At 40.4% G+C, this 22,400-nt stretch overlaps 2 protein-coding genes and 1 pseudogene across 2 annotated transcripts; 1 reads left to right on the plus strand and 2 right to left on the minus strand.

The window, feature by feature from the left end:
- Positions 1 to 5,731: 5,731 nt before the first annotated feature.
- Positions 5,732 to 13,933, plus strand: LOC126786257 (uncharacterized). The gene is made up of 20 exons (XM_050512029.1): positions 5,732 to 5,974; positions 6,063 to 6,151; positions 6,277 to 6,386; positions 6,465 to 6,519; positions 7,020 to 7,105; positions 7,871 to 7,937; positions 8,037 to 8,099; positions 8,355 to 8,525; positions 8,602 to 8,695; positions 8,791 to 8,870; positions 8,963 to 9,038; positions 9,260 to 9,303; positions 9,679 to 9,746; positions 10,257 to 10,342; positions 10,430 to 10,587; positions 10,710 to 12,042; positions 12,179 to 12,459; positions 12,775 to 12,966; positions 13,047 to 13,203; positions 13,463 to 13,933. Exons 1-20 carry the CDS (start codon positions 5,863 to 5,865, stop codon positions 13,765 to 13,767), a joined length of 3,627 nt encoding a protein of 1,208 aa, XP_050367986.1. The 5' UTR covers positions 5,732 to 5,862; the 3' UTR covers positions 13,768 to 13,933.
- A 5-nt stretch (positions 13,934 to 13,938) lies between these two features.
- On the minus strand, positions 13,939 to 15,195 carry LOC126786258 (E2F transcription factor-like E2FE). The gene has a single exon (XM_050512030.1). The coding sequence runs from the start codon at positions 15,190 to 15,192 to the stop codon at positions 14,233 to 14,235; it is 960 nt and encodes a 319-aa protein (XP_050367987.1). The 5' UTR covers positions 15,193 to 15,195; the 3' UTR covers positions 13,939 to 14,232.
- A 1,226-nt stretch (positions 15,196 to 16,421) lies between these two features.
- Positions 16,422 to 18,027, minus strand: LOC126787106 (zingipain-2-like; annotated as a pseudogene).
- Positions 18,028 to 22,400: the final 4,373 nt, after the last annotated feature.

Consider the following 22,400-nt stretch of genomic DNA (forward strand, 5'->3'; position numbering starts at 1 on the left):
TCGTTCATCTCATTAGGCTTATGAACGAAGACCCATTTATGTCCAATTGCTTTGACATCTCTTGGAGTCAATTCAACATTTCTGAAAACTTCTTTCTTCGCTAATGAGTCAAGTTCTGCCTGTATTGCTTCCTTCCACTTCAGCCAATCTGCTATGCGTTCGCATTCAGCTACAGAGCGAGGTTCAACGTCGTCTTCAGCTATGATCTCATGTGCGACGAAATAAGCAAAAATGTCATGAATGCATGTAGTGGCTCGGTTTCGGACCGATTACTCACTTGTGTAGTTCACTGAGATTTCATTGTTCTCTGGCATCAAACAAGGTTCCATAGCGTCCCACGGTAATTTATGGACATAACTGTAATCAGAGACGACTTCATACGATGGAAATTCATCGTTGATGACGCGTTGTGCCTTTGGCATTCGCCTCTTTTTAGGCTTTGAATCATTAGAGTTTATTGGTCTCCCCCTTTTCTTTTGAGGAGCCAAGGTTGAAGCTTCTGCATGTCGGTCCATCTTGGCATCGTTTCCACAAGGGGCCCCGGCAACGCCGCCGCGTACGGCTGCCATCCCACTGTCAGGAATGGTGCCAACATTGCTAGGTCCAGGAGATTGTCTTCCACGCTCATATTTTGCGACATCCAACCGTGCCGGTACATTTGCAGCAAGTATGTTTGATCTCGTCACTTTAGCAATATCTACAAAGCCGTCGAGCATCAAATCCGTGACTTTCTGGAGGTCGATAATGTGTTGCACTTCTAACTCACTTTGAGTAGTGCGGGGATCAATGAGACATGATGGGGACACACCACGTCAATTCCTGACATTCATTCAGAATGATAACATTCCCATCTCCCCCTAACGACGGGAATCATGTCTTATCAAAGTGACAATCTGCAAATCTTGCAGTAAAAAAGATCTTCGGTGGTTGGTTCTAAGTAGCGGACAATAGTTGGGGAATTATAGCCAACATAGATACCTAATCGTCTCTGAGGACCCATTTTAGTACGCAGTAGAGGCATAATAGGTACATAGACGGCGCAACCAAAGATGCGTAAGTGTTAAATATTGGGTTCGTAACAGTTACTATCTGGTATGCACTAAACACTTGGTTAGCCGCGTGTTTGAAACAAATTAGTGTCGCTGCATGCAACACTGCATATCCTTAGGCAGAGTCCAGCATGTTAGTACCCATAACCATTGCCCGAGCAACAAGCTGAATACACTTGATGATAGCCTCTGCTAGACAGTTTCATGAGTGAACATGAGGAACATAATGTTCAACTTCGATCCCAATAGACATGTTGTAATCATCAAAAGTTTTGGAGGTGAATTCTCTAGCATTATCCAAACGAATGAGTTTGATAGGATGGCTAGGGTGGTGAGCCCAAAGTTTGATGATCTCAGCTAATAATTTAGCAAATGCATCATTCCTTGTGGATAGCAAAGCGACGTGTGACCAATGCGTCGATGCATCAACCAATACCATAAAATATCTAAAAGGTCTGCATTATGGTTGAATAGGTCCACAAATGTCACCTAGGATACGTGATAAGAATAGAATGTTCTCGGTTGAAGCCTTAGCAAAAGAATGACTTCCTTGAAATTTAGCAAGAGAACAAGCTTTGCAAAACGAGCGATGAGCATCAGAAATTCTCATGGAGGCAGTATAAAGCACAAGAGGCATCACAAGCTCATGTGAAGGAGGGGATGCTGCCACTGACGACATAAATGTCGTGGAGCTTCCGAGAGGGGCAGGGTAGGCCACACCGTTAAGCACGGGTGAGGTGATCCTCCAATCGCTTCCGGGACTTGAAATTGGATGATCATGTGAATTCTTAAGAATTCTAATCATCATATCACGTCTAGGGTGCCCGAGACGGGTATGCCAAAGCCTATAAGAGTCTGAATCACAAAAGTTGTGTTCGACTGCATATGATTCAAAGATTCGAATGAAAGTAAGATACAAACCATTCCCAAGACTCTTCATCTTCTCTAAGATGCGGCGCTGGCCTGCTTTCTCAGAGGTAACACAAAGATATTCCTCTACATTCTCAACATAAGTATCGAGGTGAAAACCATTGGGATGTATGTCCTTAAAACTCACCAAGGTGCGGGGAGACTTCGGCGCATAAAGAGCGTCAATGGCGCTGAGAGTCGTACAATTAGGCAACATAAAAGAAGCGGTGTCTCTTCCATGAATGATGGATTTCGAGCCAATCATTGTAGTCATCGAAGAAGTCGAAAACAGTAGATCCGTGAAAACCTGCCTGTACCGTAGAACAGTGTAGGTGGTTCCGCAATCAGCTAGACATTCGATTTCGCCGTGAGACATTTACAAAATGAAAATTAAGAGAGTCAGCAACATGAGAACACTTCTGTAAAATACACCATAGAATATTGTAAGAAAGAGAATCGGAACAAAGTGTGATCCTATTGAATGTATTACATGGCAATAATACTACATTCGTCAACTAAAGAGTTGGGAAAACATGGTATTGAAGCAGTGAAATACCAAACAGTAAACTAGGGTAGTAGAAACAATCCAAAAGCAGTGTAAAAACACACATAAAGAGTGCCGGAGAGTGCATAAAACAGACTTGGAGAAAACTGAAAAATTAACTGAAAAACCATGTCAAAAGAACTCAAAATAGGGTGAAGTTTGGACTGGAAAAATGTGGCAGCAAGAACTGCTGGAAATATGCCGGAAAAATGATGAGAAATGATGAAAAAATCGTCAGAAAACTCGCCGGAAACCGGTGGCTGGAGCTGCAGATCTGACAGGGGACGCCAGCAAGAACTGGATGGTGGCGCCAGAAATGCCGGCAAGTGGCCGAAAGGCTGCCAAAACACCGAAAAACGTTTCGGAAACGCTGGAACAGTAACTGTGCACGACCTAAGGCCAAAATGACATCAATTTTGACGTTTTGAGGTCAGTTTTCTAAATTTTAAGTTCCAAATTCACAATGTAGTGCTATTATGGTCCCATATAACCCAAAAGCGTCCAATTTAAAAACCACGTGAGTTGCACACTTTGATCATCATGCTAAGTGTAAGGTAAATAAAATTCTCAAAAAGATCGACTTGTAAACAAGAAACTGAGAAATTTTATTGAATGTCAATCTTTAATACATCACACATGAACTTCTAATTCCAAAATCAAAAGACTATTACAAAATCAATGAAAATAACAATGGCGGTCGGCCATAACAATACTTGAAATCATAAAGGTAGAAGAAGCTAAAAACGACTAATCAAAGGGAGTATCTATGGTAATGGTCGGAGGATTAGCCTTGGAAGCAAGGGGCTCGGGTTTCATGGAGATGTGGTGAGTCTCGATCTCAAGGCCCTCATCCAGATGATTCGATTCGGCTTGTAGAAACTTCTTGTAGGTGGAGTATGCCTTGATCGTCTCTTTGCTAGTGCGACAACCGCGATTAAAGTGCTTGAAGGAGCCACATTTGAAGCATGAAGACTTGCCATTACAAGAAGCGGAGGCATGAGGAAGCACACGGCCTCCTTGAGGTTTGGGACGGGGACGGCTTCTCCCGGAGGGTGTGGCGCCGCCACCATCTCGAGTCCAAGTATTGGACTTGAGCCGAGAACAACCATGTTGTCTCGCACCATGAGAGTTGTTGTTTTGGTGCTGGTATGGAGCGTTCCTTGATTGATTTATTTTCTTAGGAGATTTCCATAGTTAGACTGTGGCGTAGAAATATTTTCAGTGCTAACATGTCTATTGTTATTGTTGAGGAGGATCTCAGAATGCCACTCCTTCTTTGCCAAAAGCGCCATTAAATCGGCGAAAGACCGGATCTTCCCGTCGTCTACATGAGTACGGTACGTATGAGCTTGAACCTCATAGTTGATTGGAAACGTGTTCAATGTCTTATTGAGAAGATCTAGATCGGTCTTGATGACACCAACGGTGCCAAGATTAGATTGCAGGCATAACATATCCTGATTGAAGTCATCCACTCTCTTATAGTCCAATAGACGGATGTTATCCTAACTAACGGTCAATTAAGGGAGAAGTTTATCATGAACGTTGTTGTACCGCAAGCATAGTTTGTCCCACAGTTCTTTAGGATCTTTTACGTTCAAGTTTGAAAGTTGCATGGATGTGACGTCTCATGAAGATGAGAGCTTGAGTCTTAGCCATAGGTGGGAAATTAGCAGGAGGGTCGGCAAATATGCCTTGGATCCCTCGGCTCTCGAAAGCGAACTCCATGTCGGAAACCCAGCGGTGGTATTCCTTGCCTTCTAGATCAAGATGGCCGAATTCCGGTTGAGATGGCGATGACACCTACAAAAAGGAATACGGAAATGATAAGATTCAAGATAGGAATTAGAAGGGGTGACGTTTATGGTCACAAGAAAAATCGATGCAAACGGCGATACTCATGATCATACTTAAAACAGCGGTGCACTCAGGCGACCACACGAAAATCGATTAACTTCCCTTTTTAAAACAATCGTGACTCCCCCAGGACGGTCACACGAAAAACATCGACCAAAAAAGTAATCATATCCTCTTTGGTCTCATTGGCGTTATAAGAAATGCCGGAAAAGAGACATGAAGAAAGCCAATAGCGCCTGATATAATATATCTAAACGTTCAAAAGCAGGAATGGTAATGTAAAAATTACTTTTGAAAGTGTGGAGAAGATGGGAGTAGCTTTTCTTGAGCGAAGACTTTGCTTGTTAAGTTCATGTTGCTTGCGTGAATGTGCTGGATGAGCAATCTTAAATGCTTTGATGCGGGGTCTTGCGGGGCAAAAAGATGATTTTTCGGGGCGAATGCGGAGGAAACCCTACGGGGTTGCGTGTAGGGGCAGCAGGGACTGTGAGGAAGGGTTGTAGAGAGGTGCTGCAGGGGGTATGTAGCGGTGGCGGGCAGGAGCTGCGGGGAGCGGCATAGGCTATCGCCGATGAGGAGCGCCGACGGGAAGGGTACTGGAGGCCGGAGACAAGGGCGGTCGACGGGGGAAAAATAGGATTTTTAGGGCTCTAAAAGTTCAGGGTTTTAGAACAAAATGCATGATAACGTGATGTAGAATAAAATAATTGTGTCTTTATTGAATGATATAGGGGCCTATATATAAGCATTACAAAACCACAATCCCGTAGAATTCATAGTCCTAATCTATTATAGAGATGTTAATCTATATCTAACAGGAAACCTATTAAGGCTAAGACACACAAAATGGTAGAATATTAATTCTCTCATAACAATCATGTCTGTTTTTATCGTTGACCATATCTACAACAATTTTGTTTAGAAATTACCAAACAATTTATTTATTGACAACACTTGAAAAGTAATATTAACCAAACACAAACCTATTTTAATTCAAAACTGATTTTTTTCACAGTACAATAGAAGTATTTTTTTTTTAAGTCGCAGTAATACAAAACTATCCCTTACTCAGGTACTCAGATAAGTTATAGAAGCCTGCGGTAAAATATAATTTTACTCTAAGGTAAAAGGTAAAACAATTGTGATGCCAGTAAAAGCGGAATCGGCATGCCGACAATTCTACTGTACCGACTGCCATGTCTCTGCCGGATTCTGACACAGCAGCACAAATCCCAAGATCCAACCTCCCATTAAATCCCACCCCGTCACGTGCCCCTCAATCACGGTCACGTGCCTCTCCCCCTCTCCACCCGCCTCTTTCACCTCTCCACATTCCCACCTGAAAAACAAAAAGTAATAAAAACCACTAAAACCAAAAGCAAAGCAAAAAAGAAGAAGAAGAAGAATTCCTCGAACCCCAAATGCCCGATCCGAACCCGATCGCTGCCTAGATCCGAACGCCACCGCAGCTTTAATCGGATCATCGAAGCCTCGTTTCCGGCAATGGAGTCCATTCTGGCCCGCGCGCTGGAGTACACTCTCAAGTACTGGCTCAAATCCTTCTCCAGAGACCAGTTCAAGCTGCAGGGCCGCACTGTGCAGCTCTCCAATTTAGGTCAATTCGCCGCTGCCTCTATACTTTAGATTCAGCTTTGATTTGTTAATGGAAGGAATTCTGATTCGTTTGTGGTTTTTGATGACAGATATGGACGGCGATGCTTTGCACTCCAGCATGGGATTGCCGCCGGCGATACACGTCACCACCGCCAGAGTCGGGAAGCTGGAGATTGTGGTTAGTGAGTCTTGATCCTGCATTCGTTTGTTTATTGATTCGATTTTCGATTAGATGTTAGTGTAAGCTTAGTGAAAGTTGAGATGGAAATGAATGAGGTGTATTTGTTTGGTGTGATTTGATAGCTTCCATCAGTGAGCAATGTACAAGTGGAGCCGATAGTGGTGCAGATTGATAAGCTGGATTTGGTGCTGGAGGAGAAGTCGGAGTTGGATGCGTGTAGCAGTCCGACGAGGTAGTTTCGATTTGTGTTTGTAATTGAGATTGTTTGGGAGATGATTGTAGATACTGAGTGAGGGATTGTTTCGTGCAGTTCGCCATCGTCGGCTAGCACTGGGAAAGGAAGTGGTTATGGATTTGCTGATAAGGTCAGGATTGCTCAATTGCATTTTGATGTTTGAACACGGAGATATTCGTGTGCTTGTTGTAATATACTTGTGCCTTTTATACTATGTTTCTGGTGGTAGAGGTAGAGTAACAGTTTTAGGTTAAAAAATTGGACATGGTGAGGTTGAGCCAAAATATTGATCATTGCTTGTTACTCAAGTCAAATTTGTATAGGTACGAGTTTCTATACAGTCTATAAACAGTGAGGAAGCTGTTGAACTATACTTCTGTGTTATATTCCAAACAATGGAGTCTGTCGGATTCTTCCAGAGAAGTGTACTTAAGAAGGCATGCTAGATATATTCATTCCAGTATTTAGCACCCTATTTTTCCCTGTCTTCCTTGCCCCTTTCTTCTAAAATAGTTGTAGCTTTTGTGAGGCCTTGAGTGTATTTTTTCAATCATTTTGCTCATGCCATTCTTCCTTTGTTCCTTCTTGTATTTGAGCTTCCAGAGGAAATTGACCTTTTTAAACAATCAGATTGCAGATGGAATGACTATAGAGATTCACACAGTTAATCTTATGCTTGAAACTCGCGGGGGTGGCCGCCAAGGAGGGGCAGCTTGGTAATACCGAAGACCTGTTTGTCTACTTTGTATACCCTTCTTGCAGCATCCTGGTTCTGTCTGCTCCATATTGGTCTCTTAAGATTTTACTACCTTATTGTAGGCTGTATAACTTTGGAAGTTATAGTTGTTGTGAACCTGTCAGTTTCTGATTTTATTTTGTTGTATGCATTAATGGTCTTTCTGTTTATGGTTCTTTTTGCTGGAAGCCTGGAATATATTAAGAAGTTAGTAATTCTATAAATGGCCATGGTCACTAAACTAAACTGTCCGTATGTAAGTAGTAAGGGATTGTATATTGCTGCTGTGCACTATAGCTGCTCAATTTCAGTGGGCTCCTTCATCTATTTTAGAAATTCTCCTGTTGTTACTATAAATTTCTTCTTACTCATTAACAGATTAAGTTAATATTTTTTTGACATGGAATATATTAGTAATATAGTCAATCATTTCAGGATTTGTGAAATAATAGAAGTTAAAAGTCCTTGGACTGTAGAAGGAGGAGCATATAGTCAGATACAACACAACTTAAATTATTGAATATGATGAAAAAAAAGTAGGAGGATGTTAAAAAATTGAGGTGCTTTTAGTGGGTTATTTATGTAAAGGATTCAATGATGTTTGCATAATCTAGATAGGAAAACTTTTGGATTTATGAGTTCAGGTTCCTAAAGAGTAGATAGGATTTCTTCCTATTTTGGATCATGGACTTGTAAATAACTGCTTATGTCATCCTGCTCTCATTATGTCAATCTTTTCTCCCAGGGCATCACCTTTGGCTTCTATCACTATACACAACCTTTTGCTGTATTCTACTAATGAAAATTGGGAGGTAATGTATTGCTTTTGTGCATATGCTAGTATCGTTTATGTGCATAGTTGACTACTTTTATAAGCTCAGCTGCTTACTTGAACAAATGCTTTGTCACAGGTAGTAAATCTCAAGGAAGCACGGGAGTTCTCTACAAACAAAGCCTTCATTTATGTTTTCAAAGTAAAGTTTCTACTTCTGTGTGTTACGACTACTATTTCCTTCTATTTTTATTTTCTCTTATATGTGGTGGGATCAGGGTACCTTCCCCCCTCCCCTCACTGGCTCTTATTGTCTTTGCATTTCCCATTGCATTGCTTATCAAATATATGAACCTGCTTGTTCATGGTTGCATGTTCCATTGTTCTATTACCAAAATTGTTATACTTTTCAAGTTTAATTTTGTATTAAATGGTAATAAGACTCTTTTCATACCAGAAACTCAAGTGGGAATCTTTGTCCATCGATCTCCTACCTCACCCTGATATGTTCACGGATGCTAATATAGCATGCACTCAAAAGGGAGGAAACCAGAGAGATGATGATGGTGCAAAGCGAGCTTTCTTTGGTGGGGAGCGTTTCATAGAAGGAATTTCAGGAGAAGCTTATGTAATGCAGATCTAAACTTTGTGGTTTTTTGGTTTTTATGTTACTGTATCATTATTGACTTGGTGGTTTTCACCAGATCACAGTGCAAAGGACTGAATTAAATAGTCCACTTGGGCTTGAGGTTCAGTTACATATAACAGAAGCCATCTGTCCTGCAATAAGTGAACCAGGTAATGAACGAAAAATTGTGGATGACTCGTCTCATTGGTTTTAAATTATATAATGTACAGATGCCTCACAGCTAATGTATGATCATGCCACACAGGATTACGTGCACTTCTTCGCTTTATGACTGGATTATACGTCTGTCTGAATCGAGGAGATGTTGATTCGAACACTCAGAAGGTCTGCAGTTTTCTTTACTTCATTATTTACCACTATCATGCTTGTGGACCATCTTAATTCCTTTGCCTCTCTTTTTGTAATGGCATATTCAGCGGTCAACTGAAGCAGCAGGTCGTTCTATCGTTTCAATTGTTGTGGACCACATATTTCTTTGCATTAAAGATACTGGTACGTGAAATTTAATACTTCTGCTACATGGAGAAAAGAGGATTCATCCTAATTAACCAAATTTAACGCAAAATGGTCTGGACTATGGAAGTCAAGTTTGTTGGTAGCTAGTTTCTTACTTTCTTCGGGGTTGCATGTTACTTTCTTTTCCGGATTATATTTTTTGTATTTCTAATGTCATTTATTTAAAGTATTTAAAAAAATTTCGACTTTTCTTGCAGAATTCAAGCTTGAACTTTTGATGCAATCACTCTTCTTTTCACGGGTACTGTTCTGGGACTTAAAAAGTTAAAATGGTTATCATACCATATTTCAGTATTATGATACCTATCAGACACAATCTACAGAGTGCTGATACTTCAAGGAGTATACTACAGTATCTTTCACACTTCTTTAACTTGTCTGGATTTTGATCTGAATTAGTTTGGCATTTGGAATGTGCTTGATATTGAAATTTACTTTTTTATACTCCTACTGAAGATAGTTTTTCTACATACACTCAATACCACATTTTTAGCCATTAGATATCATTGGGTAGCCTACAGATTGTAGGTTGATCCATGTCTTGTAGTCTTTCTGCTGTGCCATGTTTCTCTACTCATTTATCAGTCCAAGAATTTAAGAACATCCACTTTTGCAGACAAGCGTTTCTGATGGAGGGATTGACAACAACTTGTCTAAGGTTATGATTGGTGGACTCTTTTTAAGGTTAACTTTGTTCACTTCTATACACTTGATGGTTAGACTGCTAGTAAAACTTTCCTGGTGCCCATTCTTCAGGAGTTCAATGTTCTAGAGTTTTACTATATAAAAGTATGCATGTGTTTTTGCACGATGATTTACACGTACAAATAGGATCAGCTATACAAGTTATACACATACAGATCAGCTTGTCAGGTTCTACACATTCTTCAGAAGTCCAATGTTACAAGAATTTTACTATAAGCGTGTCTAGAACTTGACTAGCTGATCCTATCTATATGGCTAAAGGCATAATTAGTCAAGAAATGTCCATCTGTTGCTTACCTGTAACAGTTCAAATTTTTCCTCTATAGTGATATTGGCACTCTGTAATCCTAGTTATTGAAGCAATACATGTTGATGGTGTCTCATACGAGAAAATCGTTAAGTTGTAAAATAGGATAGAATCATCTATGCTTTCTATTTCTAATCAGTCAGATGACTGACTCATAGTTAATGTTGGTGGCTGAAATGTAGGGACACCTTTTCAAGACCTCCTTGCACCTTGGTGCAACCATCAATGCATGCCATTTCTGAGAAACCTGTGCATGTTCCCGACTTTGGTATGGGGCTAAATTCATTATATATTCTGGAAAAAAAGTAAACAAAAAGAGATTTAATTTGTGTGTCAAATTCTGTGTATTGGACAGGTAAGGAGTTCTGCCCTCCCATATATCCTTTGGGAGCTCAGCAGTGGCAATTGATCGAGGGTGTCCCTCTTTTATGCCTTCATTCTCTTCAGACCAAACCCTCCCCTGAGCCTCCAGCTTTTGCTACTCAAACAGTCATTAATTGCCAGCCCCTGATGGTATGCAATAATCATTCCCAATTAACAGTCCTTATATGTACAAACGGCCATTTATTTTATGTCCCTCTTTTATTCACCTCTTCTTTTTTGCTGTTCTTAATCTTTTTCTTTGTGCATCCCAGATTCATCTTCAGGAAGGGTCCTGTATGAGGATCTCTTCCTTCCTGGCAGATGGAATTCTTGTCAATCCTGGTGCTGTTTTACCAGATTTCTCAGTAAATTCCTTGATTTTCGTCCTCAAAGAATTAGATGTTACTGTTCCTTTGGACGTGGAAAATTTGCATACTCGTGGGAACAATAGGAGCAGTATCAACCAGAGTTCCTTTTCTGGAGCAAGACTTCATATTGAGAACTTGTTCTTCTCAGAGTCACCTTCACTAAAACTAAAGTTACTCAATTTGGAAAAGGATCCTGCTTGCTTTTGTCTCTGGGAAGATCAACCAGTAGATGCTAGCCAGAAGAAATGGACTACTAGATCATCACACATTAGTTTGTCTCTAGAAACATGCACCGAGTCAGATGGACTTAAGAAATCTGTTGGTGGGACCTCAGGCTTGTGGAGATGTATTGAGCTGAAAGATGCTTGCATAGAAGTAGCTATGGTCACTTCTGATGGGAGCCCATTAACAAATGTTCCTCCCCCTGGTGGTATTGTCAGGATAGGGGTAGCGTGTGAAAACTATCTTTCCAATACTTCTGTGGAACAGTTGTTTTTTGTTTTGGATCTTTATGCGTACTTTGGCAGAGTTAGTGAAAAGATAGTTCTTATTGGAAAAAGTACTAGACCAAAGACTAGGAATAATTCGATTGAGGGTAAGCTAATTGACAAGGTTCCCAATGATACAGCAGTTAGTTTAGTGGTGAATGATCTCCAGCTACGATTTCTGGAATCATCTTCCATGCATATAGAAGGAATGCCTCTGGTTCAGTTTATTGGGCATGATCTCTTTATAAGAGTTACTCACAGAACTCTTGGTGGCGCAGTGGCTGTTTCCTCCATTATACGCTGGGATAATGTTGAGGTGGACTGCGTAGACAGTGAGGTGAACTTGGCAAGTGATAATGATACAGTTGTAAATTTTACTGAAAATGGTCATGATCTTTTGGCGAGTGGAAATGGGTATCCTCAACTAAGACCTGTCTTTTGGATACATAACCGAATCCATCATTCATCCAATGGAAGAGCTATTGTCGACCGATTTCTTGACATAAGCGTGGAAAATGTAATTCCGTTAAATGAACAAGATGTAGAGTGTCATAGTTTGAATGTGTCGGCTTGTATTTCTGGCATTCGCCTAGGTGGCGGAATGAACTATGCTGAATCCTTGCTGCTTCGATTCGGAATACTTGACGCTGATGGTGGTCCTGGGAAGAGGCTTTCTAAAGAGTTGGAGAATTTACAAGCAGGCCCACTTTCAAAACTTTTCAAAGCACCCCTTGTTGATTCTAAAGAGGGTATGTGGCAGTTGGATTTGGGTTATTTTATTTAAATTAGTTACACTCAGAGAGGTCGTTATGGTGTTCTATGTGCTTCTTTTTTATATATCATTATTTTACTGCAATCGCCCTAATGTTCTATATATTTTTTCAGATGGAAGTTCAGGACGTGGGAAAGAGAGCAAGGCTTTGCAGTTGCCAGATGATGTGGACGTGTCCATAGAATTGAAAAATTGGTTATTTGCTCTTGAAGGTGAACAGGAAATGGTAGTGTTAAGGAGTTCCTATAATCAGGAGGGTGTGGGCAGAGAAGAGAGGTCTTGGCACACAACTTTCCATAACCTGCACTTAAAAGGAAAGAGCAGTCCTAAACAAATGATAAATGGCATTAAAGAGTCATTCCGGACACCAAAATATCCTATAGAATTGGTGACGGTAAGCATATCTCTCCCTTGTTGAAGGATTGCTTGTTCCCCTGCTTGCTCCAGCTAAAGTATCTTTAATTTCAGGAAAAAAAATCATTTAAAAGAAACATTTCTTCCCCACTTCATCCTATTATGTTTTCATCATTGCATCCTCTCTTTATCAAGGACTAGTACACACATATGAATGTCTATTGTTCAATACATGCATTTGATGATTGATCTAATGATAGAAGCAGTTGTCTGTGGATAGTTTCTTACGTGCCTTTATATAAAGAAGATCCAAAAAGGTATCAAATGGTTCTCTAACATTTTGAAATGGTTTCAGGTTGGTGTGGAAGGATTGCAGATCTTGAAGCCACAAGCCCAGAACTATAATAAGCCTGCTGTCTTAAATGTGAATGGGATCAAGGAGTCGGCTGGAGTGAATCTTGAGATTCGCCTGGTGACAATGGATGACATTGATGATCATGATATGGAATGGGTTGTAGAGAATGTGAAATTCTCTGTTGAGCAACCGGTAATGATATTTTCAAGTTAGTTTTAATTGTCTTCTGTTTTTAAGGTAGTGTTCTGATAAGCAGAAGTTTTTCTCCACAGATTGAGGCGGTTGTATCAAAGGATGAGCTGCAAAATCTTGTTGTTCTGTGCAAGTCAGAAGTTGACTCAATGGGTCGAATAACGGCTGGAATTCTACGGCTATTTAAGCTGGAGGAGACTATTGGCCAGGCTGCTATGAATCAACTGACCAATCTTGGTACGTTTCTGTTTTCCAATTTCCAGAGATTCATATGCCTCTGTCCATTCAGATATAATTTTTTTTTACATATACACGTTGCTTGCACGCTTTGCTCAGTTCATTTGTGGAATCCAGTCTTTATCCTTCAAGTTTTATTTTATGGCTTGTATGATTGGGGTGCCGCTTAAAATTTGTTGTTATTTCTATTTTGGGAAAAAATTCGGGCTCAGTTTGGTTTGTTCAATCTTCATTCATGAATATTGAAAATGACTTGCAGGTAGTGAGGGCATCGACAAGATCTTCTCCTCTGAGAAGCTCAGCAGGGGTAGTAGCATCTGCAGTGTTGGGCTCTCTCAATCAAATTTGCTAGATGAAGGCGCAGTTACAAGTACATCCACATCAGAAATGACTGTAGCTTCACTTGAGAAGGTCGCTACCGATTCACAGGTTATGTGTGCCGTTCTTCTTACCGAACTCAGTAGTTCAGAATCTTCCACGCAACATCTTGCAACTGTAAAACAACTCACGCAAAAACTTCAGAGTATGCAGAGTTTATTGACACAATTAAAATCTCAGATATAGTCACACATCCCTTCCCCTGTAATGTTTCGGGATTAAAATGATCCCATTGAATAGGTTAGCCATTCTTTTTGGTATATAAAGAGATAGATCAGCATGGTTGTGGTTCTATCCATAATATGTACCAGACTCAGCAAACAATTTTGTAAGGATTTGAGTTCGTGAAGTAATATATCATACCCAACTTCAATTCACCAATATTTTAACTTCAAGTTTTGCAAGTTTTAGCAAACAAGCAGTAGATTGTATTCCTTGCAAAATGAGGAAAGCTGAGAGTACAAGTATAGGAAATACACCACAGTATTGTCAATCAGGTTAACCAAAAGCAGTATTGAATGAGCTGACAATATGCCGGCACGTACCCTGAGGAAGACAGCCACTTCATTACAGGTGACCCATCTCTTCTTTGTCGAGCCAACAAAACAATCAGAGAATCGAAAACCAAGGCAATGTACCTTGAAGTAACCGTCAAGAACTCGGAATCGGATTCTTCTCGGCAACCTGAGAGTTCCACAACTTCCACGCTTCCCCGTAATGCGAAAACAGCTCCTTCATCGCTTGGTTGTGATACTGCGGCCGGCGATAAGCTCCCAAACTCTCCCAGCAAACCTTATTCATGTCCACACCAGACCTACTAACCGTCGCCGGAGCGAAAGGACCAAACTGGTAGCACTTCTCAGCCTCTCCTCCTTCATCTCGCTTCGCCTTCTCGGCCGCCTTACTCCTCTTACAGCTCACATTAGTCAGATCAGTACCAAAGCTTCTCTTCCTCCCCTGCTCCGAATTCGGAGGCTCCAAATTCAAATCAAGGCCTTCTCTTCTCCCATTCAGCCCCAACCACCGGTACGCCGGCTTCCCTGTGTCCGCCGTGTGCGTCTTCTCGATCAAATCCACCGATGACAGCACATTCGCAATGTCGTAGATCCTCCTCACCTTCGTCCTCATCATCGAGACATTCTGCGCATCTCCGACTCCGAGCAGAAGCCTCGCCGCCTCATCCAGCGAGATCGACTTCGACTCCGATCCGGCGCAGACGAATAGCTTGACGAAATTCTGAGCCAGGAGCGCCAGCGACTTCTCCCTCTTGTTGTTCTCGTCCGCCGGAGTCAGATCCAGGCCTTCTTGTTGGAGCTCCTTCAGGGCGTCGGGGACGGCGGCGAAGCCCTTCCAGGTGTAGGTGTTCTTGGAATTTCTTGAGAGGAGGCCGACGCTCTCGAGGACGTTGACGATGTCGTAGATCCGGCGGCGGACGACGCCGAGGCGGGAGGCGGCGTCGTCGAGGCCGATCAGGACTGTGGCGCCGTCGTCGCGGTTGTAGAGGCCGAGGAAGTTGGAGCAGAGGAGGCTTAGGGATTTCTGCTTGCGGCTGTAGGAGGCGTCGCGGCGGGTGGTGGTGGCCGGAGAGTGATCGGAGGCGGAGGCGGCCATGGATGAGAGAGGACCGTTAGAGAGAGAGAGAGAGAGAGAGAGAGAATAAAAAAGGGAGGGTTTGAGGGAAATGGGAAGGGGGGGGGGGCTGGGTTTGAAATTTGAAAATGCAAAGGAGCGTTTGGGGGATATCTCAAACTTATAAAAGGAGAAGCGAGAGAGAGATCGCCGGCTTGGATTTCAAAAATTTAAAGAAGAGTTTTCTAGGAGCGGGAATCTTTTACCAAAACACAGTTTTTTTACCATGTGTAATTTTCCAGATTAACCTCTCCTATTTCTGGTCTTTCCCATCTAGGGTCATTTTCTCCTCTTTGGACAGTGAGCTTACAGATTTCGTTTTATAATGCCACTCAATCGATTATTAAATAATGGGTTTATTCTAGTCTTAGCAATTCTCAAGAATGTAATTCATTTGTAAGCAATTCAAAACAATATGTTGTTTGTTCATTTGTATTTTGTAGTTGATAACTACATAAGAATTCTACATTAATGGGATACTAGTTTAGTATCGTATAATGTAATAGTGAGAATCAGTTCGTACAAAAAACAAAAGAATCCTACATCTTCCAATTGACACTACTCGGAGCATATAAACATGTATGCAGGTAGTACTCTATGAAATGTATGTTATATCTCACATATCATTCCCGAAAGATGACTCAAATGAAGAAGATTAATGTGAAATTAAGATGTTGATCCAAATTCCATGTGGTAATGTTAGCTTTAGGATATGTTGTTCAGCCCGAAAATAAGGCTCCAGGTTTGTCTTCATGGCTTGCCTCGATCTGGCCATGGAGTTACAAGATGTCAATCATGGCACGGTGGTCATAATCTGCCTAGAAATAACTTTTGGACATTTACTTTTTTATTTTCTATACCATGGTCATAATCTTTCATAGATGTCAATCATCGTATGATTTAAATTATACTTCTTGTAATTATATCTTTCGGGCCGGGGTATAATATACACATACGATCTTCTGGTACTAGTTAATTATTTTCCACAGAGCAGGTATCTTTGTGCTGTGTTTGTAACTTACAACATCAGTCCATTATCATCACTAATTCAATCACCCCCCGGCTGGGGGCGTTATTCCTAGCTTTCTATACCACATCCATACTTTTGGGGTACTCTTTTCATAGAAAAATCACTAAAGAAGCATCAATCATATGATTTAAATTATACAACCTGTAATTATATATCCTAGCCTTTGTGGCCGGGGTCTGACCTAAATTATATCATCAGTCGGAAATATACCGGCCATGGCAATGCCGCAAACCCCTTCCGGCCTGGTGGGAACATTCCTCCGGATTTTCATGTACCCCTTATCACCCCACCCCTCACCCCTTGAATTCTTGATCTTCCAGTAGTCTATTCCGTTTTCGGTTCCGTACCCTGTTGGAGAGGAGAGATCTCACATCTAAGAAGTGACAAATAAAATAGAAATTATAAGTGGGTGAATAATAAACAATTGTACCAAGGTTTTTTGTGATTAAAACCCAACACCTGTGAGGTGGCTAAGTTGAGACAATATCGGTACAGTTGGTTCATGGGCCACGCTTGTCGCTGTTTAACATAGTATCAGAGCGGGTCTCTCTCTAGTCGCGCCTCCAATCTGTTGCGGGCTCGAGTTGAGTGCCACTTTGTCATGGGCCCATGATGGGTGTCATTATCATGCCATCAGAGGGTTTTCTGATTGGATGATCACCAAGTGTCGTTAGTTACTGGACCTTGGTTTATTTCGTTCCAGTGTGTGTGATGTTAATCTGTCACGTGCACTCGTGCAGACCTAAAAATTAGGTTGCACGTGAGATGACGTGTTGGAGATGAGAGATCCCACATCTAAGAATTGGCAAATAAAATAGAGATTATAAGTGGGTGAATAATAACCAATTGTACCGAGGCTTTTTGTGTTTAAAAACCCAACACCTGTGAGGTGTCTAAGTTGAGACAATATCGGTACAGTTAATCCATAGACCCCTTGTCACTGTTTAACATACCCAACTATAGTGATAGCATGAGTCCTTTTCTCATCCGCACCTGCATGATGACACTCATCGTCTTCGTCTTCAAATATATAGCCACCTGAGAAATCAGTAAATTCGTCACTTGTGTAGACTGAGGCACTGACTGGTTGGTTCGTCACAGCTTTCATCAGATCCATTTCGTTATTCGGAACCCATTCGTAGCCAGTTATTGTAGCTGCCGGATAACTGCCGGCGGTGGTGTCACATGCTTGCTTGTCCGTGCCTGTGTATGGATAGTACTTGTCACTGTAAGCAAGTCCGTGTTCTTTGGTGTAGTCAAAGGCCTTAAATCTGTGATTGCTTCCATTGCAGCCCTCGGTACCAAAGTGCCTACTGCAATCCAACACTTGTTGCTCGGACAATTCTCTCAATTCGCCAGTCGCCCTTTGAGCATTTCCTTCAACAGCAGCTACTGCTGCAAACGCCCAGCAACTACCTACACATTATAATGGTATGCATGTAATTAAAGAATAAAGAATGTACATAAAATGATATATACGAGGGAGTGAGATGCATGCGAACTTAAGAGCATGCAGTAGCTAGCTTTTAGCTAGGATGATGATTTGTTATTAAAGCTAGCTAACAGAAAATGATGAACGAAGTTAATTAAACCAAATATTATTTCCTGCTTCTTACCACACACTAATTGATCCATAACAGGTGTAACAAGTCCCTCTTTTTTACCCAATCGATTTATGTGGGAAGCTCATTAACCTTCAAGCTTGTGTACCTAAAAGTAGCCGAGTTAGAGATGGTGGTGGAACATGAGCAGAAAAGTATGGTGATGATAAGAAATTTCTGATCCATTTTATCGATCGATAGAGAGATGGCCAGATGGGGTTCAGTTCTTGCTTATATTGTTCTTAATTAACTCGATCAATTATTTCAATATAAATAGTACTGCATATGCAAGTACATATGCATAAAGTCACCATGCACGTACTATGTTGTTTCATGTCACTGTCGAAATCCACTAAGCTAGTAATCGTAACCTTCCTAGCTATAGTGGATGCACGTACATATACTCATTATAGTTTCTCTAACTTTCATATGCATGCCGTAATATGGTGGCATATTATGGCGCCACAATCGTATGTGACATGCCACATAACCTTGCTATATCAGTAATCAAAATAGTCATAAAATTTCATTTTTAAACAAAAATGACAATCATATCCTTATTTAATATATATTCATTATGATTTTAAATTAAGAAATATTTTCATGGACATAATTCGGATACCATATTTTGTAAATACAAATTAAAATCCAGACGATTCAGTTACCTTATTACATTTATTCAAAAATTATTTTACGAGATTTATTTAAAAAGTTACCATACAAGTGATGAAAAACAACATTTTTATGTCAATTTATTAGATTTTTTGGGACATGTAAGGTAACAAATTATTATTTTTCCATGAAAATTAATACTGGTAGACAATTATCATATATGACCGACAATTACTATATATATATATATTCTCTATCGAATTAAAAATCTCTAACAAAATAATTTTATTTTAAAATATGTTTTTCCACACACATCTATATTTTTCGTGAATGAAATAATTTTATTTTAAAAATAAGTTTTATACGCGCCCGCGCGCGTACACACACACACACACACACACACACACACACACACACACACACACATATATATAAGCACATCTCTTCTTGGCTGCGGAGGTCCGCACCACTGTTTTGGTGCGGATTTCTATTTTTGCACCACTTTCCGATTGAATTTCCTCATTTCCACCGTCTAGTATCTAGATAATATTGTGTAGATCATCTCTGCAAAATTTCAGCCAATTTGGTGATCGCTAAGGCTCTCACAATTGCGTTTTTCTGTTAAAAACATGAACGGTTCATGTTTGACAGAATTCAGTCCGTCCATTTGTTTTTCGATTTTGAGGACCTTAACGATCACCAAATTAGCTGAAAATTTACAGAGATAATCTACACAATATTATCTAGATACTAGACGGTGGAGATGAGGAAATTCGACCGAAAGTGGTTCAAAAATGGAAATCCGCACCAAAACCATTGGTGCAGACCTCCTTATTTGAGAAAATCTGATATAAGCATACTTTTGTAAAATATAAAAAATAATTAATTACATTTTGAAAGCATTATAATAATGAAAAAATAAGAATAAATGATAAAGAAAATAATAATATTTTTATAATAATCTAGAGCCGATGAATTAACATGGATAAGATTGTCTTTTTATTTAAAAATGACATTTTATGACTATTTTAATTACTGACGTGTCAAGGTTATGTGACATGCCACATAGGATTGTGGTTTTCCATTGTAAATAACAAACTGTTCTAAGATAATTATTATTCTACTCTTGTGTGTGTCTTAGCCTTATTAGGTTTCCTGTTAGAGATAGATTCGCATCTTTATAATAGATTAGGACTCTAAATCCTGTGGGATTCAAGTGATGTAATGCCTATATATATAGGCACCCATATCATTTAATAATATACAAGTTTCATCCTGCATCACGTTATCAACGCTGAGTTCTAAAGTGTCTGAGCGACGAGGCCACCACCAAAAATTCATTCATAACCCTGCAATTCCCTCCCCCCCCCCCCCCCGGGAGCCTTTTCTTTTTGGCATTGCTGGAAAATTCAAAGCAATTCCCGACAATTTGTTTGTCGGCAACAGAGCAAACTAGGGACGAATATGCTATGGGCACCCAGATCTCTTTTCTAGGCACCAATCCTCTTCCTCCGACCTACAATGGTCGCCCCTGATGGCACCGCCCCTGCTCCAACGCTGCACTACTGCTCTCGCACGTCAGCGATGTGCCTTGTGCATGTAGCGGCAAAGCCGACGAAGGACTACGACGGCGACCCAAGCCTCGAAGCCATGATTGCTCCACGCCAGCGAACCTGCAAGATCTACTCCGATTGGTTATTGGTGGCATCGCCGACCATGAAAGGAAAAGTGATCAATCATCGTACCATTGTGATGACATGCATGCCAGAGATGGAGTTACTCAAGCGCTTTTTATGCCATCAGTATGAAGATCGACAAGGAAAAAGAATTCATCAAGCAATTTTTCTACACGGAGATCGATTTGCAGAGCAATTTAATTATATGCAGTATATTTGGCAGACCAACAAGTATGTTTTTCTTAAAGTTGTTGCTTTTGAACACATATATATAAATTATCGGGCACTATTAGCCTTCTTCATGTTATTTTCTAGCCTTTCTTATAACGCCGATGAGACCAAAGAGGGATATGATTCCCCTCTTGGTAGACGTTTTTCGTGTGACGGTCCTGGGGGAATCACGTTGTTATCTAAAGGAAAGAATTCGATTTCGTGTGGTTGTCTAAGTACACCGTTGTTTTGGGTGCGATCATGAGAATCGCCGATATGCATCAATTATTTTGTGACCATATACATCACAACCCTTCTAATTCCGGTTACATACTTGAATATTTTGATTATTCGAAACCGATACAACCCTCGTTTCTCATGGATGTGTCGCAATCGCGACTGTTATTTGAATATTTGAGTTTTCTTAAACTCATGCCTATAAACGATAATCCCAAGGTCTACGTAGTCATTTATTTGAGTTGATTCATTACTCTGATGCAACACTATTTGCTGACAAAAGATCCCAAAAATAACGAATTCTATGGGACACACTTAAAGTGATTCAATATCCGTCTATGACGTTGTATTATCAGAGTTAACCTTGATACATACTCCACATCCAAGAAACACATGCCATTTTTGGCACCTGTATCTATTTATTAAGGGAACTTTGGAGATGGAAACGTAACATTCTTCCATTCTTAAGTAAGTAAATTTTTTGAGCCTCAGGTTAAGGTTCCGCTCGATCCGATATGCAAGATTTTTGTTGCTACAGACTTTTGATTAGCCAATCTATTTTGACTATGTTTTCTGCTTACTATTTTTCAAGTATGACGTTGGCATTGCCATGTTTCTTGCTCGACTTTAGCTTAAGTCGTCTATTGGAATTAGAAGCTTATTTGTGTTGTATTAAATATTGGCATATTCAATAAAATTTCTCGTATTCCTTGTTTACATGATGACCTCGTGAGAATTTTATTTTCCTTGACTTAGCATGAATGGTCAACGTTTGCAACTCACGTTGTTTTTTTTTGGCCTTTTTGGGTTACATAAGACCCCAATAGCACATTGGGAATTTGGACCTTAAAATTTGGAAAACGAACCTCGGAATGTCAAAATTGACGTTGTTTTTCCCGGTTACTGTTCCGGCATTTTCGGAACGTTTTCCGACGTTTTACCGACGTATTGGCCGCCTTCTGGCCAATTACCGGCATTTCCGGTGCCACCATCCGGTTCCTGCCGGCGTCCTATGTCGGACAGCAGCCCCGGCCTCCTTGCTGAGGTACAGTACTATGGAGCAGCTGTCCATAGACATGATCAAACTTCTACACTTTAGAGTTAACACCACATCGTAGTCGATAAGATGAGTTGCCATCTTAATCTAGAATCATATGATCCTGCCTCTAAGTTGAAAGTGAGACTAAGTTCATTGCATGTTTAAATTATTGTGTTATACTACACTATTGATATCATAAATAGTGGATTACTGAATTACTGAGCCCCGATATATATCAACACAGTTAAAACTCGAAAGTATTAAGGATTTGAATTATGGCGCCGAAACTGATGTTGTGGAAACTAATCTAGATTAGGTGCATAAACACATCAAACATGAAAAGCCAATGGTGGCAGCAACTCGGTTATTACTTACCAGTCAAAAATCTCCATCAAATTCCATGCGCATGTTGCGGTCAATAACAGGTAAGATTCATTAGTATCAATATGTGATAGAACTTCCAAGTACTGAATTGGAGGTCAATTCTCAAAGTATGGTAACTCAATTCAATAAACCGTGAAAAATTCCGTTACAATAGTATAAATGAAAATTTTCATCACAAACCAATGATATAACCGATAATTTTTGTCGCAAACCGATGTTTGTCCCTTTTTTTTCAACCATGTAGCTACACACACAACTACGGATGGTAACAGCTGCACTCCCAACCGCTCCTAAAATTCGATATCAGTTGAGTGGCGAGTTCTCCTGATATCTACTCAAGAAGCGAAATAATCGAGTTGAGAAGGAAAGGAGGTTGAAAGTCCCCGATGAAAAACAAAATT

This window comes from Argentina anserina, chromosome 3, assembly GCF_933775445.1.
Source record: "Argentina anserina chromosome 3, drPotAnse1.1, whole genome shotgun sequence".
NCBI classification, from domain to species: Eukaryota; Viridiplantae; Streptophyta; class Magnoliopsida; order Rosales; family Rosaceae; genus Argentina; species Argentina anserina.